This window comes from Anomalospiza imberbis, chromosome 7 (genome assembly GCF_031753505.1).
Source record: "Anomalospiza imberbis isolate Cuckoo-Finch-1a 21T00152 chromosome 7, ASM3175350v1, whole genome shotgun sequence".
Classification (NCBI taxonomy): Eukaryota; Metazoa; Chordata; class Aves; order Passeriformes; family Viduidae; genus Anomalospiza; species Anomalospiza imberbis.
Window position 1 is genome coordinate 28,149,545 of NC_089687.1, and position 26,540 is coordinate 28,176,084.

Sequence of the window (26,540 nt, forward strand, 5' to 3'; positions counted from 1 at the left end):
TCTCGCAGAAAACTGTTTTCTCCTATCACTAAGAACATGCCCCAGAATAAATTCAAGTGCACTTATACTGGGAAAGGGTATGAAACTATGAAAATTACACCATCCAGAAATCAACCACAATACTAAATTACAAAGGACAAATTTTGAAGGGGTCTGAATATATCTTTTGATTTCAGGGTCAACATGGTTATCAGAAGCGGGAGAAGTGATGTAACTAAACCTGTGAAGAACTGAAGGGCAAAACACTTTTAGAGTATTAAAACTGAGTATTAAACTGAGCTGAGCTGTTACTTTCCACAGTTTAGAGTTTACTTTTGGTGACACACTCATTCTGGATACCTTTATGCAAAGCTTGGAGCTTCCTCTTTCTCTGCTGCCTGAAAATACAGGGCTTGAAGTGGAATTCTGAATCCAATAGGCAAATACACAAGACTGCCTAAGAAGCAGGTTTTCCTTGCATCCTGTTTCTGAAAAACTCAAGTACAGATGTCCCATATATCGTACACAGAGTCAGAGGCACTGACAACCACTGAAGCTACAGATCTGACTCCAGAGTGATATCCACATTAAGCACAAGTTCCATTACTTTGTTTTGCATGAAGCACAGATCTGATGATACATCCCCAGCTCTTGCTGACTCAACTAAGGGTTTAAACACAGATCTACTGTATTCAGTGACACTTAAGAGATATTTCAGTGCTTTGCTGCTCTCTGAGGCATCCACAATCACGCAGGAAACAGAAGGCAGACATGCTGTGAATGCTGCTGACATGTTGTAATACCAAGCCACAAAACCACCTCTCTGTTTTCAGAGACTGCTCGAGCTCTGTATCAAACCTACATGTTTTGTGAATCATATCTTCATGGTAGGAAAGCAGCAGCGTGCAGCAGAAATAAGTCAAACAGTTGTCTTGGTAAAAATAAAATGTTTCTTTGCAGAAAAGACACCACACATAATTCCCAAGTGGTTTTTTCAACATAATTGCTTGGAATATCTTCCAGAAAAAAGACAGACTACATACCTGAAAAACAACCCTTTTCATTTCTGACCATAAAGATAACCTTAAGGCAGGCAGAAGACATGGACTTGAAGCCTCTTAACCTAAACCATACACCTTTCACTATGAGTTCCCCAGTAATTAAAGTATAATAAATGGCTCAGTTTGGATAATACCATATGCTGGTTTCTTAAAAGTTTCATTGTAATTGTTTTTCCTTCTTGTATTTGAGAGCTCTTACTCACGTAATACCAGAAAACATACACAGAAGTGTCTCACTACCTCTGCCATTTCCTTTTTAAAGACTATGACAGTGATGATACGAAAAAATGTTTGTTTCAGCAGACCTTGTGCAGAGCTGCTCACGCACAAACCCAAAATCAGGTTCCAAAGCAGTCCATACACACAGCCTCACCACAAAAATTATGTGCTGACCATAGCTTAATCAGAATTTTCAGAGGCAGAAAATGTCTCTTAAGTTGATCAGATGCAGGTGTTTATTCTACTGGGAAAAATGGGACTTAAGGCCTGTAAAGTCATCTTGTGTTTTCTATTTAAGCCTTTGCAAAGAGACAATGTTTAGCAAATAGATGCATTTTAAATACACATCCTGGACGTGTTTATACTCCCTTTGTGACTAACACAAGGAGTTGAGAGTAAAGCTGTGCTAAGTCCTGTGGCTTGAGACAGGATGCATGGGCATGAGCACACAGGCACACAAGCACCAGCGTGCAGCTGCGTAAGAACACATCACACACTGACACACAGCTAAGACAGAGCCATGAAGGGATTCCACCAACACCTTTCCAAATGCAACCTGCATAATAATAAAAAAAACTTGGTATGTTCTGAGGCATTGCAAGAGCAAACATTTTCTCCACACAAATCTCTCCTTGAAGCCTAGAGGGTAATAATGTCTTGCAGGGATGATTACACAGCATCCAGAAGGAGACAGAGAAGCAGAAAAAGAAAATAACTCCATCAGAGAGAAACTGGGAAAGCCAGCACAAAGCTTCTCTCTCTATAATTAACTTGGTAGAATAATAGCAGAATTATACAAAAAGAGCAACTAGAGCCCCTTCCAGCAAACATTGCTACTGCCTGGATTAATCAGAGCTGTTCCCGAAACTGATAAATAAATTGACATTAGTTGAATCTGCATGTATAATACCAATTCAGTCTCATTTTTCATGCCAAATTATGTTGGATTTTAATTAAAATATTTTAACTGAAAATTAAAATGTCGGTGGTGATGCACAGATGCTGCTGAACCAATTTATCTTCTTCCTAATGCAAATAAAAAATAAGAAGAAACACCTAAGAGCAAGAGTTTGAAGCAATTGTCTGCTCAGACAGCAGCAGGGACTGGCACCACTGAATTAAGTTTCAGGGGTCTATTTTCTTTCTAAACTCATCTTTCACTACCAGTAAGAAGCCAGCAGGATCAGGGACTGCCCAGATGAACTCTATTAGTCAAATAGCAGGAAAACAAGAGCAAATAGCTCCTAAATGCAATATAGCAGTAATAATACATGACTTAGGAAACTCCAAACAGCTTTTTCATTCACCCAAGCCAAAAATGGCCCCTTAGCAAAGCAGAAGCCTTGAACTCCACTAGCAACCCACACAGACACACACAGTGTGTGCTCATCTGCCTCAGCTTCCCCCAGCATTTGGGTGGGACTCAAATGCAGTGGCTGACCACCACCTTCCACCTCTCCAAACACATTCAACAGGGGAGAAGTGATAACAAGGGAGCCATGCATTACAGTATCTATCTTCCAGAGCCACTGCTCCAGAGATGCCTAACCCCACTTCCTCCCACTGCTAATTGCTTCAAGCGATCTAACGTGGTTTGACACAGCAGCAATCACCTACCAACAGCTCCCAGGGGGTGCTCCCCATTTTGGACCTAGTCCTAACTTCAAACTCACAACTATTTTAATCAGACTGTTCAATCTATGTGCAAGATCCACAGGATCACTGTCACAAAGTGAGACCTGCAGCTCTTCTCTCCAAAGCTATGGTTTCTGATGTTTCCAGAGGTTCATCTGTTTGGTTCAAAGAAATCAAAGTAATAAACTTTGTCCTCCTCAAACTAGTCATCAGCTTCAGCCTGAATTTCTAAATGCACACGTTTTGGGCCCAGCACCATACACAACCAGGCTGTACTGATGCTGCTGGTCAGTTTCTGAAATGCTTTCTCTGATTCCACAAATAAAACCCATTCCATGACTTAATTTCATTTTCTAGCTATGAAATAAATAAGAGAGACAATGAAATGTTGCATATTGCAATGCAGTTTTACAGTGAGTGGGGAGCCCTTAAGGAGAATGGAAATGTAAACAAAAATTAAGGCATGAGTCATAGAGTTCAAGTCAAAGAAAAAAGGGAAAAAGACCAGTGAGAATAGCAATACACAAAGAGGGTGAAAAAATTGCAAACAAAGGACAGAAGTAATAAACAGGGGCCCATGTAGAAGTGGCTGTCAGGCATTAGCAGCACACTTCAGAAGGGGAGAAGATAGAGCTTTTGACACCTCACTCAGTTCAGCTTTCCATCCTCATTAAAAAAGCATCTGAAAAAGAAAACCTTGGTTCTCCTGAGAGCACATTTCCTTCTCAACAAATGTTACTGAGAGTTGCACTATTGACATCAATAAAAGGAGGGTAGCTTAATCACTACAGATAGCTTTGGGATGCTGATTTGATGGTGATCTGCTGCCCAAGCTGCTAATGGTTTGAGCCTAATTTTGTGGTAATCTGACTGTATTCATCCTTAGCTTCCTTGCTGCTGAGGTATCTAACATCACTCTACCTGTCAGGTCCTGGGAACTGAAAATTATTTTTCTACAGTATTCAAACAGCTGACAAAAGAAAATGGATATTACTAATGGGCAGCGCCAGCACCGATTTTTGAAGAAAATATGGCAGTTTCACAGAGCTGAATTACATTACATATTTGCACAGGGCAATTTGTACAGGAAATACTCTTCTCCTTAACTGAGTCTTGCTGTTAAAACAGATCAGTCTGGAAAAAAAAGAATAGAGGTCAGAATGGGAGAAAAGCCAGCCTGATCTTTTCATCTGCCTGCAGAGCACCAGCACATCCCCACACAGCCCTGCACAGCAAAGACTGGGGAGGCAGAAGGCAATGAGCAGCTCTTATCCTTAAGACTAAAGGTCAAACTGAACCAAGCCTCCAGTGGCAGCAGAGGCACGTGCTTCCAGCGCACACCCAAAGGCAGAGACACCCAGTATGTCACCACTTCACCAGCAAAGGCTCTGCCCGAACTTGTCAACAAACAAAAGCATTTTGTGCATGACTGTTTCCAAGGCTTGGTTTTCCTTCTGCTTGTCCTTTGCAGACCCGAGGCAGGTTGGCCAGCTGGGTAAGCCCATCAGCCAGCACAGAGGCAGCAAATGCCAGAGACATGCAAGACACCCCACACTCATGCGTGCACATGGTGACTCACAGCATCCGTTTCAGTTGCCAAAACTGTTTAATAAACTACTAGTAGATTTGAGGCTTGAAATTTTACAGGGATGTTTAGACTGAGAGCTTATACAGTGACAAACTTCTGGCTTTGAGAAAGGCTGTTAAAACCTATCTTTGGTCGTTTACACATCCTCTCCTAGTGCGAGACCTGCCATCTGCCTACTGTGATTTGCTAGTTACTCTGCCGTATCCGCAGCCACCGTGCTGCTAAAACACGCAGGCTAAAACCTCTCTTGGTGCTCTTACCCACACGCTGCTTTTAGACTGGTGCTTGAGAAGGAGCAAGTGGCTTAGGCTTAGAAGCAGAGGGCAGAAGGACTTGGTAATTTGTACCATAAGCACTACCACCCCCAAAGTCCATGCAGGGAATCCCCGTGTGCTGACACCCCTCTGCTGCCAGTGCATTGCACTGTCTGACAGCAGCCCCTCCATCACAACTGCACCCACCCCTACAACTCCAGCACCCTGCTTTTTGGACACTAAGCAATGCCAAGAGCTCATACAACTCTCAGCCCTCCCACAGACCCCTCATTTGACCTTAGACACAGTCAAATCTTCCCCCCTTGCATCAGTTCATCACCAGCAAGATCAAAATCACTCACGTGATTTCCATTCCTGCTGCAACCCACAAAAGCTGACCTGGGGGACCAGCACATGGAGCAGCAGCAGCTGTGTGTTCAAACACAGGGGAGACTCATCCACCTGGCACAGAGTAAATTCATGTCCCCTGTTCCTTCCTCACCTGCCTGAACCCAAATGCATACAGTACACTGTTTAAGAGAGAGGTAATTTGAATTAAACAGTACTCCTAGCACATTCCAGGAGCATTCCTGAAAACCAAGCATTTGGATGAACTTTCTTCCAAAGCCTCTAAACAAACATCCAGCTCTACTGTAACATTGCTGCTTTCTCCTTACCTTAGTAACTGTGGGAGGCTAGTTAGCTCATTCCCCTTGCAACATAAAAGCCATTTCTCCAGTCAAGCCTCTACATTACAGATGGTTATTTTGTCCTTTATCATGAGCCCGCTGATAGTCTCTTTCATAGGGAGGCAAAGCACCCCGCTGAATGATGAAGGTGGCGGCAGAGAAGCAATCATGCTCGCACAAGGGACCTCTCCCAGGGTTTTATGCTGTTTGCAAAGGCCTGACTCCAGTGCCAGGCTGGCTGTACATCACTGTGATTACACTGACTAGGTTATTCTGATTTACAGCAGAGACAGAGAGGCAGGAAATTGGCCCAGCAATGATGTACTAATGTCTACTCTTCTCCAGAAGATCAGGGCCTCCAAAATACAAAAATGTTTAAACCGTGTTTTTGATAAGCATGAAAAATCATGTAAAATCATTACAATTTTATTAGAGGAAACATTTTCAAATGCAATGATTAAATTAGGAATAATGACTTGGACTTGAAGTTATAAACCTCTAATCTCATCAGCACTAATGACCTCCTGAAATAAAAGGAAGGAAGTCAGCATCCTCATGGCTGAGACAAAGAATGCACAGCACATGACAACAGCTCTTATCAGCCATGCTACAATGGCTAAAAGTGAGAAGACAAAGACTGGAGAGTCAAATCACAACCTACATATTAAAAATAGCTTCAGCTATCTCAGATTTTAAACCCTGTTTAAAACTATTTAATTCTTGAGCTCCAACCAATATTGAGACACTTAACTGTAGTCAAAAAGCAGCCTATATAAAAGCGATGTTACTCTGTACATATTCACAATGAAGAATATGGGAAAATATGCAATGTGTTTGACCTATAATTGTCTTCCCAATGCAAATGGCTTCTGACATGCATATTCCAAAGTGTAAGTTGCATGCAAATATCCCACGCACCAAACTGCTGATTCTGAAGGACATGCAGCAAGGAGCTAGTCACAAGATGGCATTCACCTTCCCACTCTTCTCTTACTGAAAGTCCCCCTCCTCCTTGATACTGACACTGATCTCCCTCCAGAGACTACTGAGATGAGAAAGAAAAGGGAGGGTGTAGACTTCCACTGCATGTAAAGACTAAAGATGGATCCAACTGCCCCTTACCTTCCTGGCGCCGACTGGCAAAGAAGTATTGTCACTGAACAGGCCTAAATTGTAACCTGTATTTTGAGGTGCCATTGTCAAGATTAGGGAGACCTGAGCTTGATAAAGAGCAAGGAAAAAACTAAATATGACAGTGCATTTTCTTACTTCTTCCCCTTGGTCCTGGAGGTTGTCAGGATATGTTCTCATCCCTTATGTGATAGAGACAATCTCAGGGTCCTGTGAAACCTTAACTTCACTCCAAATGCCTGCACACACTCAGCAGAGCAGGTAGAAAACAAAGCATGGTCTTCACGTCCTGCTTCTAGGGCTGCTGCAAAACCTGAAAAGTCTCTTCCCTGAGGAGCCTCTCCACACTGAAGGTGCTTCCTCCTGGTGGAAACAGCCAGCTAAAATGAAATTGCTCGTTCACTAGTGTGTGCCTAATTGGGGCCTTCTATGCTGAATCCTCCTTTTATCCTCTCCAACAGCAAACATTATAAAGGATGCTTATCCTTATTTTCTTTTTTTCCCCTCACATGTTTAGCCATTTCTCTCTCACTCTATGAAAACTGGAAGCAAGAGGAAACAGTGGAATGAATGGATGCAATGTCTGTCAAAATATAATGTATGGGGAGAAAGCAAAGTGGTCTTCCCTAAACTCAACAATTATTAGCTCACATGTCTTCTGAAACACCAGCAAATGTAAGAAACTGGTGATGGAAGAAGGATTGTTTTAATGACGTTTGCACCTCAAAATTTAACCACAAGAATAAAGTAATAAATAAAATAAGAATAATAAAATAGTAACCCATGCAACATTGAGGAAAACCAGCAGAATTATCTGAGTGTTTTTCCTCATCTTCCCTCATTTATACAGATTTTAGATTTATACACTTCTCTTTCTTGTACAGACTACATCACAAGATAATGCATGATTACTTCATTTGTTCATTAAAACTTCAGCAGCATTGTTTCATCTGTCAGATAAATGGAAAATACTGCTAATACATAGCTGTGCATTAACATTATTTTTGCCTGTCTCACCATGAGCTCAAATCCAAGAAATGAGCCTCACCTCAAACAGGTAATTTAGTTTAACTTCCCTTCAAGACCCAAAAAACTCATCTTATCCCTTCTCCCCCCAGTTGAAGTAGCCTACATAGTGAAAAACTGAGTTTCAGAGCTTTGGATCGGAACCTCTGGGACCTTGCTGGCTACAGAGACACTCCTGCTTGGTAGAAAATAAAAAGATGCTGTTTTGTGCACCTTGGGAATTTCCAGGAACACAATACAGAACGAATCTCACTTGTGCATCCAGGAACAGAAGGGAATGATTCACCTGAATACTGTATGCAAATTTGGTCTAAGAGTGCACACAACTAATTACTAGACGTGGATCACTACGATAAGATTCTTTTCCTTAAACTGAACTTCCAGATTCATGGTATGAGTTTGCTTGCCTTTTTTTTTACCTTTCCTTTATTAAAGGAATAAACTTTCTATTTTTAGTCTGTCATTAAATATGTAGTGTGTGCAAACACTGATGAGTGTTTCTTTACCAAATTGTTCTGTTCTAACAACTGAGAACAACATCTTTTACCGCATTACACATAGGAAATATTTAGAACAAACAAAAAGAGAACATTGGCTACACACATGCATTAAATATCTGATAGTAAAGTGAAAACAACACATGTGGTAGTGCAGCTGCACAACATTAGGATAATTGAGTCTGCTCTCCATCTCTTCAACCATTGAGTTTCAGCCTTTTTAGTATTCTTGAGTTATCTTTTTTCATTGTAAATAGACTTCATTTTCAAACTCTTCCCATCATCTTTTCTTCCCTTGAACTCACCTCTGAGAGACTTAATGAGGACAGAAAATTGATCAATGAGTACATTTTATTCCTTATTTGAAAGCACATAATGTTTCTCCTCTTTGTAGGAAGATGTGTCTGGAAGTACTTCTCTTCTATAAATGTATTAAGAAAAATGAAAGAGAGACACAGCAAAACCCAATGACTTAGTTAGCACAGATGTGCTCTTGAGATACCAAGACTGCAATACCCCTTTCAGCTATGCACTGCCAGCCCAGATGGTTTTGGGACTATCTGTGAGATTTTGCTTACTCAGGTCATGAACCTCCAGTGCCCCAAGCAATTTACCTATGCTGAAACTTGGCTCCCTTTGCACAATGTGAAGCTCAATCCTATTCTGTTTTTAATAAAAAATATTTTTTAATTTAATAAGAAAAGACAAAGTCACAAACAATGGTTGGTGCTCAAACACAAATTTTCATCTTTTTATGGACTATTTTTTACATGTGGGAGTTTTGTCTCCCAGAGCTATCTAATTCAAAATTATTTTATAGCCCTGTCATCAGAAAAATAATAACCACAGCCTGACAAGACCTCAGCATGGGTGATATAAACAACCTTCAGCAGAACACACTGGGGTGCAAGTTAGCTAACATGCAACTACAAGAGTAGTAGGAAATAAAACCAGCTAGATACCCTTAAAAATACCAACACAGTATGCTCAACATTTTCTTTCCTATTGTGGAGTGCTATAATTAGTGGTTAGTAAGCAGCTGTGTGATGGCAGCAACCAGATGTTGCAACAGGGTGCTGCACAGCACTGGTAGGTGTGTGAAAAAAGAGGCAAAAGTTGGCCTAAAGGGTTGACTGTTAATATTGCTTGCATTATTCTAATTTCTTAAAAAAAAAAAAAAAAAAAAAAAAAAATCCACCACCTCAGAAGGAAATTTTATTTAAAAGACACTCAGAAAATACACTGGCTCATCAGTCAGGCTATTAAAACAGAATAAGTGTATTAATAATAATTACAAATAAATACTGTGTTAACAATAAAGAGAAATTACGCAGAGCAGTAACAATAAATTATATAGTTTGAGATAAAGCCTAGTAGGAGCAGTGATTTTCTTCTCTATATTACTACATAAGTTCTATGGGGTGGTGGTTTAACATATTCCCCATGTTATACAAGAGTAATTTTAAAATTGAAGTGGAAAAGAGTTTGTGAAAAACGAAAGTATATTTAATTGCAAAATGGACTCAAGACTTGCATTAAATGAACTGACCTTATCAGGCTCCATTCATCAGAATTTTTCACCCTCAACAAAAATGGAAAGTGGGTGGGGAGCTGTTTCAAGTGCTGTTAAGCTTCCCACTGATGTGAGCAGCTTACTTTAAACAAAAAGTTCAAGGTTTCTGTGGAAAGAGTAACAAACCCACCAGGATTTCAAGGGTGCATTTTCCCATGAATCCCTCTCCATTCTCAGTGCAGTGGCTGTGGGAACACGATGGCCTGTCTCACTCGTGGCTCCTGTGTTTAACATGACCATATGCTGCACTCTCCCCATTCTCCCCCAGTTCATGCTAAATTTAACACTTGTACTACATTGTTCAAGATCTCCTTTGAAACTGCAAATTTTTATATTCATTTGCAAGATATGAAAAAGAAGGGTTTAAAACCATTAATCTGGCTATGATCATCAGCCTGCCATTGATTTTCCATTTAAATCTTTTCACTCATCTGTTACATTATAGACTAAAACCCCATCTCTTGAGCAAGCCGAGCGTGCCCAGTCAGTCTCTCCGGCAGATAGAAAGTTTTCCCCCAGCCACCCTGGGAGGTCAAAAGCACAGCTTAGGCACACACTATAAATAAGTGGTCAAGGTCAGCAAGGTGAATATTTTAAGGAAGGAGATCCAAGCCTCTTCCCCTGCCTGGAGGAGACAAGGGAAGGAGAAGGGAGCCTATGGACCCAGTGAAGCTAAGGAAGGGAAGGTCCTTGCTAGCTCGACGCGCTGCAGCAGGAACACCCCTTGCCAAGCCGATGGCAAGTCTCTGCCTAAGGGCTGCAGCTCAACAGGGATGAGGGAGCACTTGCAGGAGGACATCGGAAGGTGAAAGGCAAAAAAGGATGCACCGTTTCCCTTCACACAGATTAAAGGCAGCCCACGTGCAAAGCAGTTTCCCCAGGCACACTGCCAGTGTGCAGTGAGGGGCAGGCAGCCCTTGGCCCACACAAGGGCCTGCAGGACTGAACCTTCGGGAAACACGGGCATTGCTCCCACCCATCTGCCGTGGATGCACAGGCCCTTCCAAGACCAGAAGGGGAAGCAGGAGGCCAGCCCTGCCACAGTGCAGCACTCGGGTAACAGCTGCTGCTGGGCTTCCCGGGGGCTGCATCCAGCTGCACGCACCAAGACACCCTGCTCTTGGTTCTGCTCACAGGAAGATTTGCCAAGGGGAAGGCAGCTGGCAAAAGCTACTAAATCCTTCAGCTCAAACTAGCAGTGATCCTGCTGTGCCCCTGCCAGCTCTGATGGTGGGTCAAATAAAGAGCTCTGCACTCCAGGTAGCTCATAAAAATAGATTAAACATCACAGTCAATGAGACGGTTTCCTTCTATTTGCCCACTCAAGGAGAACAACTTCCCCTACAGATTAAATTCTGCCTTCCTCCACTCAGTGGAGGCACCAGGGTACACAGGTGGGAGGCAGGGAAAAGGCACACCAGAACAGAGAGGAGCACAGCCAGGAAGGAGGCCCTGTGTTCCTCCTCTCCACTTACTCTGCCAGCAGTGGACCATTCCTATGGCATGAGTGTGCTTCCTGCTGTGGCAGTGACACAGACCCATAAGCTGCAATGAAAATAAAAGTAAGCCATTACAAAAATAATTTGAAAAGCATTTAGTTGTCACACAACTGAACTATTATTTTCATGACATTTACAAAGTCCATCCAGACTGACTGGCTTGGGATGGTCAATCAGACTGGGATGTACTCTCTGCTCCTTGCAAATGTGGTTTTAACTGATGAGAGATCACAAGACAAGCATTAGCGACATGCCTTGTTAAACACCACCAATAATGCAACAGGGAAACCAGAATACACAGGCATGAAAACAACAGACAGATATTGTGCCAGAGCAATACTGCTTTCCTCCAAGGACAGCCATGACCTATCTCCAAGCTCTGGGGATGGACATCTATCATGTCAGCATCCCCATCTTTCCCAAAAAGGGCAAATCTAGCTCCCCAAGGCTCAATATCCCTTACACCTATCCATCAGAAGGGTTAAAAGAGAAAAAAGCAGTTAATGAATGTACATGAAGTCCATATGAGCTATTCTTTTCCATAAAATTTGCAGAGCACCGCCCAACTGAAGTGGTGCATATCAACAAAAAGCACTTGGCCATCTGGTGGAAGAGAATTCACTGACCAAGTCTCAGGTATGGACCTGCACAAACATTTTTAAAATATGAAGGTCTACAAAGGAATATATACACATACTTTCACCTTCATGTGCCTAACACCCATGTAGTGCTTCATTCCGGGTAACTAATTACAGCAGGACAAACACCAACACCGCAGCTTACCAACAGCTCAATTAAATCAAAGTTTTGTGGGTGTTAGCTGACATTTCTCAGAAAATGCAGTGTACTCCTGAAAAACAGTGTTACAGAATTCTCTTCAAAAGCATTCAGCTTGTTCTTCCAAGCTGACAGGTTAATGCCTCTAATGCACTGAAAATATCTGCTGTATAGTCCCCAAGAAGCCCTGCTCCCATTAGCACAAGCTGAGCTTTCTGTTACCGCACCAAGAGTCTCAAGAGAAGAGCAAGATAAAGGATCTACATTCTCCTATCTACAGCATCTCTACTGTAACTGCTGCTTACCACACCCAGCACAGTGCTTCAACATTCTTACACCTGGGGTTGCATTTACTGTAAGTTCTTTACAGATAGTAAATCTGAACTTTGCTCCCTGTATAAGAACTTTCATCTCTCAATCTGATTCAGTCTTCTATTAATTAACAGTTAAGTACAACATCTGAGGCTTAAGGTCAGATTATTAAAAGCTGCTTCAAAATTGTGTATAACAGAAAGCATAAGCTTTTAACAGAAGCCTATGTGAACAAATAAAAAGACATAAGAGCCTTTCTCATCTGTCAAATGACTATTTACGTTTTACTTCGTCTGTTTAGCATATTGCTGCTGTTTTCAAATTAAGATCAACACAATTTGCAGACAAACATACTTTTATAAAAAGTAACTCCTCTTGAGCTGCACAGGTTGCCAATATATTTGGCCTCACCCCACAATAATAATGGTCTGCTTTACACTAAGCTCTGCCTAACACCATGGTCTTCTGGCATGCATTTAATTCAGCTGCACCTTCTGGAAAGAGCCATGGCATTTTTAATATACTTTATATGCTTCCGACTCATTGAAACCAGCCATAGCACCTCCCAAATGGTGCATCTTCCAGGACTCCATTCCTGCCAGAGCCAAAAGCTTTGCCTTAAGCTCCCTCTGTCCCATGCTTGTCTGGAGATACTGCAGTGCTCTCACAGCCACACAACATCCTGGGCACAAGAAGGTCACTTTAATTAGTGGATGACACTCAGATGATTTTAGAAATGGAGAAATCTTGCTCTCTCATTTTCTATTTCGCAGCCTGTTCCCAAGTCTCTAATTATATATATTCACACCTCCACATGGAATTTAATAGGAGTAAAAAGAGATTGTTCATCTGAAGGCAACACATATTTCTCCAAAATGTGGAAAGTTAAGTAAAATGTCACAAGGAAAGAAATTCCAGGTGACTTTAGATTATTTAACTGTCCAGAAAAAGTCTTTGCACATAGCTTGAAATGAAAAGTTTCTTTCTATTAATAAAGTACATATGCTTTTAAGAGTCTGGAATTAAAAATGCATCAAGAAAATGTTCTGTCTCCAAGCTGGTGCAAATCTGCATAGTTCTGCTGATTTCAACAGAGTGGAGTACAACAAAAATATTTTTAAGTGGAAAAAAATCACCTAAAAATATATGTTCAAGTCCTTTATTTCAAAGTTGAGGGAGAATTACTCTTCTCACACCTATCTCTCAGGAGCTTTGCTAAAAAAAAACCCAAGCAACCAACAAAAAATCAAAACCAAACCAAGGCATGAGGGTAGCACTAGCTCCAGAAAGCTAAAGACAGTAAAATTTCATCAGAATTGTCTGGTTTGCCTCTATCAAAATAAAATTCATCACTCATTCATCTAACAAATAATACTGGTCAGGTTACTTACTGATGTTTCTACAACTCAGTACAAATTCATTTTTTCATCTAGAAACATTTGAGGGATGGGACACTCAATAGATATCTCAATGAACTTCCATTTCTTGGTTATCTGCTAGAGAGATCTTTTCAACCAGTTACAGAAACCTAAAGTTCACTTTCTGAACGCAAATTGGACAGTTTTATACACCTCTGCCACCGCGGAGGGAACACGAGACTCAGCAAGACAACATCAAGCAAAACAGGAAGTTTTCTTTACCACAAACAAGTTTCTGACATAGGCTGTTGAAGAAAATGGTACAAAGTAGGAAGATTTCACTGACAAATTTCATTAGTAGGACTTCACTGAAAGAGAAAAGAAAACCAAGGCTCCAACATCAAACACAAGCCTGCTACCTCGACCTCCACCCGTGACTAGGGAAAGGAAGGCCAGAGGGCACTCAGTGAATCTGGGCTCATGGCAGGAGCACTGCCCAGCACATTTCTCCTACAGCCAGGGCAGCACTTACTGCCAAGACAGGAGCCACCAGCACCCCAAGGTGACCCTGCAGCTTGCCACAGGCCATTCCCCACCTTGCCCAAGGGTCTACTTTGGTTAGTAGGACCATAAACTGCTTCTTCCTCATGCAGATGCTCTGGACTGTGTCCAGCCCACTGCGTCTCCTTGGAGAAGGCCACCACGGCCTTGTGAATAGAAGGGTGGTCTCAGCCCACAGCTGAGAGCTGCAGGGCTGACACCTGCACAGGGTGGATGCAAAACTAACACTTGCCCCCAGCCACTTCAACACTGGGATATTCAGGTGTGATGCATCAACTCTGCAAGTATCAGTTGGTTTGCTGATTCTTTGGTTGGTTTTTTTGTTGCAACAACAGGTTCTGTAGGTCCAGCTTCCCTCAAAAAGTCTTCTAAAAAGAACACATCTACCACTGAAAGCTGAAAAACAACTGCAATTACTGTGACTGTTAGGCTATTCACGTGAATGCATGTTCTAGATGGGACGTCCTGAACTCTGCAAGCCAGAAATACATTTCCAGTGCTTTTAGTTTATTTAAAGAAGGTCAACTGCAGTTCTGTAAACAAAGTATACCTCCAGCACCAAAGGTCTGAAGTCACAAACTGAGCTGGAATATCCATCTCCTTATTGCAAATCCCTTAGTAATCTCAAAAACAGGAAATGAAATAAAAGGCCACAAATAAATTGTATTTCATTCGCTGATCAAAATACCGGACATTTCTTCCCAGAACCTCTGACCCTTCCTCAATATCTCATGGAAAATAAAGATTTGAGAGATTTCTGCTTAGGATCACATTTTTCCCTCCTATGTGTATCTTCAGCCATCAGGTCAAAGAAACCTTAGGACCCAGAGAAGAAACCACAGTTCCCTCCAGAGCCCAGCTTGCTCTCATTGCTTCTCCAGCTGCATGGAAAGTGACCCCTTCTTCCACTCTCTCAGCAGGGAAGCACCATGTCCTGACCCTGGGGGCTTCCACTCAGCAGGGTGCTGCTGCTCCCCTTCCTCTCGTGATGCTGGCTCAGCAGGATGAAGGCAAAGGTCACCCAGAGACCTGAATCTTCTACCATGTTCATGTCCTGCCACGACACAGCCATATGGCAGACGACAGAGACACCACATCAATCAGAACCTTCTCCATTCAAGTAGTGTAAACTATTAGAATTATTCTACCTAATTCTTGTCAACATCTACACTGCAAGATGTCACGTTTTCCAAATTTTCAGTCATTAAAGTGAAATTGCCCCACGAGCCTCCTTCTTTACTGGGGGGAGAACACTTCAGTTGAACTTGGTTTGGGATTTGTACTCCCTACTCCTCTGGCATGTTCTCCCTCTCTTTTAGTTTTAACAGCAAACAGCAACCACCTAGTGCTTTCTCTGTGTCAGAACAGTCTCTCTGCATCCTATTAATGCTGCAGCTTCTTTCTGCTCATGGTAAGTGCCTTCCAGCACATGTCTGTAGAAGTGAGAGACAAAAGCTTTTTTTTTGTTCTAACAAGGTTGGCATCTACTCTTCATGCCACCACTTGCTCACAACTACACTTCACAGATTAGATTCAGCTCTCTTGCTCTCTTATTCCTTCTCACCATTGCTGACTCTGAGACACATTCCCCTACTTAAATTCTGCTTGAGCTCAAGTTGTGAAGCATAAAAATGTTTTTAATTTCCCAGGAAATGTAGATTTAGACAGACTGTTCTCACTTTTCCAAATCACAAGCACACACAGAGCCTTCTCCTGCTCAGTACATCATTAGTATTTCTTTCCAAGAATTTCACTACTTGCCAAATATACTATTTTCAGGAAAATATGCTTGGTGTAAAATCTTGCATGGAGGTGTTCATTAGCCAAATGCCACTCATTTTGCATAGTCTTTTTTTTTTTTTTTTCTAGTTTGGATCCTTAGGAACACCCTGGAAGGGTAAGGGATGGATAGGAAAGATTTGTGTAAAATAAGCCACGCATTTGCTATGAAATATACACAAATGGGCATAAGCACCAGCTGCCAGGGATGGATGCAGGCAAACATGGACATGGCAGCACATGGAATGAACACGAGGGAAGTGCAGCTCTGAGCAAAAGGTATTCAGGAACACCAACCAATGTCCTGCCAGTCACACCTTCCGATATGGATGGGACCTCCCCGACAGCTACAACTTGCATCTTCAGCAGATGAGGAAAAAACAGTCTATTATTGGGCTGCTTCTGAAACAAATTAACCTACAGGCACAAGAAAAGAAGATGGCTTGAAGAAACTTTTTCTGCCATTCTCATTTATGTGACTTTCTGACAGGAAATTAAACTCTCAACCCCATCCATTTAAAAATAGGAAGGAATAAACCCCATGTTTCAGTTAACAAAAAAAGCCACAGTGTTGACCACAAAGACTTGCCTAACTCTGCTTCTGCAGAACTTGTATGCAGGTAAATTGGTAGTTCATTACACAGAATATTGCCGCATTGGAGGTAAAAAAAAAAAACAAAACAAAAAACAAACAACACAAACATCAGAATTAGTTCAGTTTTGCCTTGGTTTTACACAAATGCAGGGGGGAAAGTTAACATAGACATTTTCTCATTTGGAAAGCCAAAGCCATACATCTTAGTCCATATTATATCCCCATATAAAAACCACAGATTACAGCTGGTGCTGCAAATACTTGAAGCCTTGAAAAAATCAGGTTACTTATTCAAATGTTCATGTTCTAAGGCCCCTTTTAAAGTGGTTTACCAAACTCACAGGACACTTGAGAATTGTTTTAAAAAACTGCTTGTTTCAGCCAAGATTAGATTTGACTTCAGAATCTGCTCACATACCTAAGACTACAGAATGATTCAAAATTTGCGTATCCCATGGCCAATCCACCCATGAACTTGAATTATTACAATCTAGCATAAAACATGTCTTCTAATTTATAAGCCTTATCTGGGATAACATGGTGACTGATGCTAGGGTAAGGAAGTTCCTCCAAATTTCATTTGAGGTTAAATATCTGATTTTCAGCATATGCAAAAGGGGGAAAAAAGTGTTCTAGCTGGAACATGAAGCTGACATTTCTGAAATGCCAGCAGACTGGTTTCTAGTTTTTGCTGGAGGAAAGACTACCAATATGTCTTTACTTCTTTCAGCATTCCTAAATTTTCCCTGTCATCATTTTGAAATAGTGGGAGTCATCCCTCACAGTACAGCAACCCCCAAGCCTTTCTGATACCAAAACTGACAGCTATGTAGCAGAAGCTGTGAAAATTGTTTTCTGTCAGGTTAAAAGAAGAGCGTAGACATCTTAAAATAGGGCAAAAATCTGGGTGTCTTGAAAAACACCTGAACCAAAACTTTTAGAACAGCCACCAATATGCTAGTTCAGATACACAGAGTGTGACTGAAAATTGAACCTAACCTAGAAATCCTCTGAAAATGAACAGCTACTGTGCTTCATATTCACAGACAGCAGCAGCAAGAAGGCCACACATTTGCCTACAAACCACAAGCTGAATGCTATACCAAAGGCAAGGGAATCCCTCAGTGGAGCTCAGAGAGTCAATGGGATCTATCTTTTCAGTTTACCCAGCTGACAAATAATAAGGGCAAACTGTTCGTCCCCTGCAGAAATTATGTGAAACTGCAGTGTACAAAAGCACTTGAGTTTGATTAAGGGTAACTGGAAGAAGCTGGCTGATTAAGAGTGAGTTGCTTAGGCACTGAGGTGTTTAAACAAAGATTAAGAAAGAGTACATGTGTTTCAGTTGGGAGAACTGAAATAATTAAACATCACTAATCCCATTGTGTGGTGCAGCACACAGAGCAGTGCTGGAACATCAGCCCACAAATGGAGACTGTACCAGCACCATCTGGCACAGCATATCAAAGTTACTTTCTGGGCAACACAATATAGCTTAAGTTTTACCTGAGAAAACAGGTAACACATATTGTGTACAGGTTGAAGAAAATCATTTTCAGGGCACTTTCTTGAGCATTTTTTCATACACAATGAATGAAGTTACAAACATAGGGTCTCAACAGGTTCCGGTGGCTCATGATATTCCCTGCTATAGTACAGAAGCACATAGGGTGCCTAACACTGTGCCTCCACTCCCCCCATCCACCCCAGCAGCACCCAGGGCCTACAGTGGTGAAAGGGAGGCGAAGGAGCAGCAGAGAGAGAAGCGAAGGCAGAACTGGAAGGGCTGAGAGCCACTGAAGGGCTGCAGTAAAAGGACAGTGAGCAAGGGGAAAGGACAACCAACCACTAACTGAATTAAAACATACAAGAATCTCCAGGTTACAAAAAAGTAAACTGAAGATGAAGGGACAATGCTGTGGCTGTTCTCCCATAGCTCCATCTGAGGCTGCCACTTGGGGAAGCCTGACACCTCTGACAGTATCAGAGATGTGGAAGATACCAAAGGGCTGGAAAACAGTTTTGTTTTTTTTCAAAAAAGCTCAAAATTTACAGTCAAATTGTAATTTATTCACTACATTAATTTGTCCCACAGAAATTTCTCCTTTGTTTTCACCTTTAATATGGAAGATGAGGAAAAACTGAATATGGAAAAGAAGGAAGATTAAAAAAAAAAAAAAAAAAAGAAATATCAGAGACAGCTAAGGAAGTTCATTTATGAGAATATTAACAGGAAGAGAATATTAACAGGAAGGGATCTTTCATATGACCCAAAGCACATCCCCAAAAGACCACTGGCACAGTGAAGCAACAGTATGTTTCCCAGCATGGCAGCAACACTGCTGTCCTGTCCTAATAGTGTAATTACTCTGTTAACCAAAAATCCCTATGGCAACTCTTTGCTACATAAGCTCTCTTTTAGGAAAAAAAAACAAAACCAAAACCAAACAGCTTTAAAGACCTTTTCCCCTTTACTTTCGTTGAACTTTCGGTATTTTCATTGAACTGATGAGTTGGGTATTGTAATTCCTACACTCATTAATGCAGCCTACATTCAGAACCAAGACCTGCTCTGGAAGCCATGGTTTCTGTATATCTAGGAGTTGTGTTTACCTCAAAAAAGGTGGAAATAAGAAGAAATTCAAACCTTTCTGTGTTCATTAAAACACCTAATGAGAAAATTGCTGCCTAGAGCAGTTAGTGGTAACCTGTTATTGCTGACAAAGACAGCAGAGCTCCTTTGTAAATACAGTAAATACTATTTCAGCTACTCTGGCCCTGAAAAAAAGAGCCAGGATATTGTTTATACCCAAAGAAAAGTGATGGGATTTGTATGGTCTGCAAGTGCCTGAACAATGTACTTATTCCACTGAAGTGCAAAGCTGTACAGAACAGGATCCTCTTCTCACTGAGGAAAGCTTTTAGCTTAACTGGGAGCAAATTAAAATCTGGCACCACTAAGCTGGTAGAACAGTCAAGAGGACCTATCACGTCCAGAGATTTAGGAGCAAAGATAAATCAAAAAAACCTTGAGTGAATCACTACATTGTGCAATAGCACAGAAAGGAGATGTGTGCCACCATGGCTGAAAAGCACAGCTATCAAATTGAGACAGACTTACAGCCTGGCACCATTTTTATTGCTCTCAATTGCTTGAACCAACCAAACCTCTGAGACAACAGGAAAGTCATGCAGATTTCAATCACGGTTATTTCTGGAACTGCCAAACCCAGAAGGGAATATCCTTTCCCGCACATTTTTAATCTGCTTAGAAACAAATCACAGGAGTGTTTTCTTAATGTCTCGTATCACTGAACAGTAACACCTTCATCCCAAAACAAATGAAGCTACAAAAAGCTATTCACCAGGGTGATGGAAAGAAAATACTGCTAAGCTGCTCCTTACTCTACCAATACAGCCTGTAGCATCACATTTGGGCTTCACCACATAAGTGCCCCAGGCAGACACACAGCACACATTGACACTCTGCCAGCACACACTCTTGAACAAACCAGTCAAAACTGCATATTTCCTTGCAATTTATGGAACATAAACTTCAATATCTCTGAAAGCCATTATTGCCATACAAACTGCTACAGGCAGTAAAACTGGAACCACTGAGCCCTAACCACAACTTTGATCTGCTATTCTTTTTGTACAGAAACAATTCTAGTAGAATCTATTATAACCAGTATGGTATAAACCAGCAAGTGACAGCAAAGCAAGCTCTGAAGAACATTCATATGGACCTGCTTTAAGAGAAAGACCTCTATTTTACTATGCTAAGTTTAATACATTGCATTTCACCTGTTACATTGAGCAAGGGCAAGGCACTTTCCCATACTTTTGGCAGTGGAGTTAAATTATGCAGAGCTAATTACGTGATGCACTGTTTAAAGCCTGTCTCAAATAAGGAGAATGCAAAAATGTAGCTCCCAGGCAAGTAGGAGAGACATGGGATGTGTGTGCAATACAAACTTCTCCTAAAGGACTGTAATGCCCAAGACACCAGCTGTCTATGTACACCATCTGGACAGAACTCAGGTGTATGGCAGGGACCATGAAATCCTGATTGTTTTGGTCTCCCAGCTGAGGGTGAGGTATTTTGGCAGATGTGGCTGCCTGATCTCTCCAGTTCCAGGTGCTCTCTTCAAGAAGGCAAGACTGATGAACCATCTTGCAAGATAGCACAGCAGACAGTTTTTCTCCTCTGGTTTTCCTTGTTATGCACATTTTCTGTAGTCTGGAGGAACTGCTAATTTTTGAAAGCCGTGGAAATCATGCAGCCCCTAACTTTCAGGGAGACTTGCTCTGGCACATATCAGGAATAATCATCAGTGAGCGGTGTGGCTCCCAGCCATTCTCCTGCTCCCCAGGGGCAGCAGGAGCATCCCCACACGGCCTCTGGAAGCAGCACGGGGAGTCTGCCTGGCAGCCCGCCGGCAGCCACCACTCCTCTTCCACAAAAGGCTGGCAGGGCTGCAGAGAGCTCTGCTGGGAGGAGCCGGCAAGGAGCAAGTGTTCTCTCCTAGCATAAATACAGCTGTTTTCACAGATGCATGTCTTTAAACTCACTGCTTCGTTCCAGGCGGGAGTGCAAAAATCTGACTGGTTTTGCACATGCGGCCACTGTGGGTAACCAAGGCTAGAAATCTCGAGAAAAGAATTATTCTTTTTTTGACCTGGAAAGGTTTGTCAAGAAGTGATGGCAAAATCAGGCTTCATCTGTCCATAAGAGTCACGACTGGCAAAGACTAAATCATAGGATATCCTGAGTTGGAAGAGATACATGAGGATCATTGGAATCCAGCTCCTAAATGAGAATAAAGAAACTCAAGAAAGCCCCCAGGAGCAAGCAGGGATGTGAAGCTCTGGATTATCCTGTCATCAGCACTGTGGAATTCCTATCCCTCAGGAAAATAAAATTCTGACAGATAATGCTACCATGGCTCCTGCTGATGTTGCTCCTGTCAGGCTTCTTGCTGCTCCATCATAAGCCTCCCAGTCAGCTCACAGCCAGTGCTGCCCCTCTCCTTCCAGAAGCAAGGGAAAGCTGGGCCTCGGCACAGTGAGCCTGCACCCTCCCAACAGCCCAGCCTGGAGGTTTGTCCATCTGCAATGAAGCCACTGCAGCTCCCCTTATTTACATTAGGACTGACACCAGGCTAAAAATTGAAGCTTCAGGATACCAACAAATAAATGGTGTCCTTCAGGGAGATGAAGTTGAACTCCAAAATTCATTTCATCCAAGGTAACAACAGCAATTTATAACAGTCCAAAGTATGTTTAAAGTTGCCCTTTGTTAAAAGCCCTTTTAAAGTTATTTTGAAAAACCTGAAAATGTCTGCTTCTTTGTGGATATGTAATGTACTTGATTAAAAAGCTGAGCCACCAGCAGGACACCAGAACTGTTTGCTCTGTCCTGGTTTGTGCTGTGGTTCCAAACAGCCACAGCCAGTGTGATTATAGATGGCCCAGAAGGTAACAGGCACCGCGCAGAGGTAAAACTGCCAAGCAGCAAAAGTAGCCAAGGTCCATTCATCACTGACAAAGTGCCCTGGTGCTAAATCCTTCACATTCATCTTCTCCTAAGCTTTTCACTTTGCAGTTTATTACAAACAGAGCTTGGCTCCAAACCTCAGTAACCCCTCCCACAAAGCTGTATTTTTCAAACTGTCGTCCCAAGCGGCCCTGCCACTCTCCTGATCTCCCATGAACATTACTCCATATTTACATTACGTACATTAAGAACATTTTTAGTTATTCTTCCAGCCCAACAAATGAGCGTTCACAATAATTTGGACATTGGCACTGTCTGCCTGCGGCAGGCAGATGCTACTGTGCTCAGTAGAAGGGGAAGCTATTTTTATTTTTTTATTTTAGCATGAGAGCAGTAAAAGCTTCTCAGAACAAGCAGACACAAGTGAAATTGTTGCTCTTTTTTTTTTTTTTTTTTTTTGCTGCTCCCTGCCCCTTTCTCTTTGGGAGAACAGCACTGTTCCCGTTCACAGCAGGGAGCCTTCATGGGGGAGATGCAGTGCCAAAGGACAGCTGCTTTTTGATGGTCCACACATGTTTATATGAAAAGTACATATTCCTTATTGCATGTGGAAAGCCAGCCAAACTCTACATGTTGTACATTTCAGTATTTTGAAAGCAGGATTTTTAAAGGATGTCAGGAACCTCTGCTTCTGTTAAAATGTTAGCTATCCTGTGGATCAGCTGCAATTATCTTATGACTCACTTTCCAGTGGTGGTGTGAATTTTGAACAATTACATATTTTAACTAAGTAAGAAGATAAGAAAATTTTCATTTTCCACAGAGCACTATCATTACAACAAAAGCTTAATAGTTTTTTTTAATCTTCCTTTCCTATCCATCACATGATTTGTACCACCCTTTTCCTTAGATCTTACACTAGGTTATTAGGAGATACACACCAGCAAGCACTTAAGTCCCTTTGTTCTTTCATCCACGCCTCTCAGTACTCCTCTGCCTTTCCCACGTCCATTGGCCCAGAGTTACACAGCCTGGCTCTGCCAGGATTTCACAGAAGGGACCACAGCTTAACATACAAGATCTCCTGTGGGTCCTTGTCAACCACAAATAATGAATGCTCAGACCATTCTCCTCACCTGCTTGAAGTTTTCATGTCTGCAAAACGCTCAGCAACTGCTTATATCCAAAAGAACCGTCCATGAAAACATGTAAGAGTTTTAAGCTGCTACCAGAGAAAGGGGAGATGGAAAGACGGATGGATGGGATACAAACACCTTGCAGCCCAGATCCCCAGGGCAGATACAAGATGCATTCACCAACTACTCCTTAAAGGGTATGAAGACAACCCAAGTGGTCCATACAATAAAAGCCCCTGTAACTACAGCACTGCTCTATCAGCTGAGCCATACAAAAAGGGTTCTTCAAAAGCCGCTCACCCATCACCATATCGTTCCTCAGCTCCACGCACAAGCTTTATTGAATTACTCTTATTGAATTAACCGGCACAGCCCAACAACAGCCAAAGATAGCAAATACCCAACTTGTCAGTAAATGTGAAACTCTAGCCCAGGTAGGTCTCTGTTTATTGGAAGTGCTTGCACCATTCATGATCAATATGCATGGCAAAATTGGTCCCCAAGGTCCCTGACGTCAAGGAAAAGCTTCCCATTGATATCAGACAGATTAGGACAGATAGCAATCTGTTACCTCAGGGTAACTCTGAACTGCAAAGGGAGACTGAACTACAGACTGCCTGTTATCGTCCAATTATCTTTATTTTTAGCTACACTTCTCCTTATTCTCTTCCCAAAACTTCATCTCCTTAGTACAGAAGGCAGTGAGAGCTGAGAGAACATGAAGTACCTTATGACACATCTGTCTGTACATCTTCACAGTGAGAAAGTCTTAAATGCTGGCTGTAATGTCAAAAAATTACCTGGGCAGTTCAAAAGAAAAGACATATTCCTGTGCCAGTGTTCAGAAGCTGATAGGATGCTCAAAGGTCACAATTTTCTTGCCATTCAAATAGCAGCTCAGCTGTTAAATTCAAAATCAGCAGACTGCAGCAACTACAGATAAGAGTCAATGTACCTTGGTTTCCAAGTCAGGGCTATTTAAATTCTAACTCCATAAACTACTTGTGCACTCAGCATTTTAAGATTCAGTGGCCTGCTTGCTCTCCTAAGAGTTAATGCTTTCCCAGAAATAGCCTCTAACTTACAGAGTAAAGGGGGAGAAAATCTGTTTGCTCAGCTCCATAGCAGCCAAAAACTTCCTGGTTTTACCAGGAGAAGAAGACTCTCCAATAAAGACACTAAAACTAGCAACAAAAAAAAAAAAAAAAACAACCAAAAAAAAACCACCTTTTGAGGACTTCTTATGCCCTGGGGCAGAAGTTACCACTGTGCAGAACAACACACTGCAAGGCATGTGTAAGTCCCCAGGGACTTAGGTGGTTCTGGTTCACTGTGGTTTCTGTACTCTTCCCAGAATCAGCAAATCACAAAATCCTCTTAAAATAATCTCTGTATCTTTATAAAAGTCGTCTTCTACGCTAAAATACAACCTAAGGCCTTTTAACTGCTCTCTGAACAAACACCACAGGGCAAAGTCAATGGTCCTCTGCTAAAACTCCAACTGCAGACCACAGACATGTGCCATCAGTGACTACTGAGCCCTTCTGATGGGCTTTGAAGAGGGACTCCATATACTAAATGCCTCTGCATTCACAATGCAAAGTATTTCTCCAGGCTGGAGCTCTGGAGCTTCAATGTGTGTAGTAACGAGCTGTAAAAACATGTCAGCAGAATTTGAGCAGACGATGCCAAGCGTCAAAATAGGATAGCATTTAAACATTTGCAAATTTTGCTTATGATACAGCAGCACAAGGCAAACATACCACCATTAGCATTTCAAAAATAGTGTCTGTATGAAAGGAAACTGTAAAAATAACTTTGCTTTCTCCTGGCATCCCTATGCTAATAGATTCTTCTTTTAATTAATAAAGTCTCTTGCATGCAGGCACCAGGCGTCATCATCTACTCAGACAATTCCAGATCCTCTAGCAAAACAAATCAAAATGTGGTGCGCCTCTCACTTTCCCCCACCAAACCTGGGAGCATAGGTTGGGGCCACATCCTGCTCCAAATGTCCATGTTCCACTCACAGGTGACAGTAAACTTGCAGTGATCCCTCCAAGAGAGCTCTTTCAAGTAAGCTACATCTCATCACTGAGAAATATGATTAACTTCTACAGAAAAATCAGCTGAGCCAGAGACAAATGGATTTGTTTATCCAAAGCTACCAGATTAATGCTTGTACTACCATTAGTATCATAGCAGACAGTCAAGTATGAAAGCAACAGGAATCAACATGAAATATAAGGTTAAAAAATCGAAAAAGTGAGATTTCTTCTGTAAGAAAGAGTAAAGGTATGTGAGAAACAAAAGTACCAGACTGCATAACTGCAGAGGTGCTGAGTTCCAGTTACACAGGCCTTCCTTACCCATAGGATGCTTTGCTGGGCAGTGCCAACATTTTTCCAGACTATTTTATGCATGCGTTGCAAAACACACTGAACTGTTTAATCTACCTTTTAGTACATTGTTTTTCCACTTTGCTCTCATCACCTTCTCAAGTACCCAGTCCAGGTCTGGAGTTTGCAAACACTGGTAACTAATCCAAGAATTATCTACCTGGAAATCTCATTAGCTAATATACAGAAAGCACTGCTAAAATAAAGATGATTCATTTTGTTTCTATTAGCTGAAAGGTCACAAGAAACAGCTGAGCAGATCTAAAATTACACACTTAACATGAAACAGCACTAAATCTGAGTACAGTACTGAAACAAAAATCATGACAAGCAAGAATTCTGTAAGCAAGGTCCTCTGAAAAGCAAGTTACTAACCTGATTTTTAATCTGTTTCACCCAGTACAGCTTTGGTGGTAGATATACTCTGTCACCGTTTTCATCCAGGAATTTTATAGACTTCATCACTCCTCTTCCTTAATAGTTATTTGCTATAGGTCAAAAGATCCCATCTTACTAAATACAACCTTTTAGTTCCCAGCTCAAAACAAGCAGACAGACAAAAGTACTGGTAGTAGCCACAGGTAGTGAAGAGACCGCAAAATTCCAAAGTATTTTGGAGCTGGTCATTTTACGGAATTTCTGTGTAAAGAAGGTCATCCATCAGAGTTTGACATCAGTTGTGGTAAGGAAGCATTTTTCTCCTACTTTCTGAAGAAAGTAAGCTGACCAGTAGGAAAGGAAGGGGACTCTGCTGTAAAACCAGAATTAAGATGTGCCCCTGTGACAAGGCACAGCCCTCCCAGGCTATCATTCACCAATTAGCACTACAAACACCGTGCCTAGCTTTAAGGCTTCTTGTAACAATATATTTATGTTCATGTTTAAACATTCTAAGAAGTGGGTTCAAATAAATATAAACTGATTAAACTTCAAAAGTGATGGGCAAGTTTGGGCCTTTTATTTCAAGATAGC

At 41.7% G+C, this 26,540-nt stretch overlaps 1 protein-coding gene across 2 annotated transcripts in view; it reads right to left on the reverse strand.

Annotated features, from left to right (window-relative positions):
• Positions 1-26,540, reverse strand: part of PLCL1 (phospholipase C like 1 (inactive)) — a 182,826-nt gene that overhangs the window by 54,557 nt on the left and 101,729 nt on the right. The window contains exon 1 of one of the 2 annotated variants that reach the window (XM_068196256.1): positions 8,385-8,444. The exons of the other annotated variant lie outside the window; for it this stretch is intronic. Within the exon in view, the coding sequence (XP_068052357.1) occupies positions 8,385-8,429 (45 nt within the window). The 5' untranslated portion in view covers positions 8,430-8,444. Of the gene's footprint in view, positions 1-8,384; positions 8,445-26,540 lie in introns of those variants that run through there. 2 annotated transcript variants of the gene reach the window in all.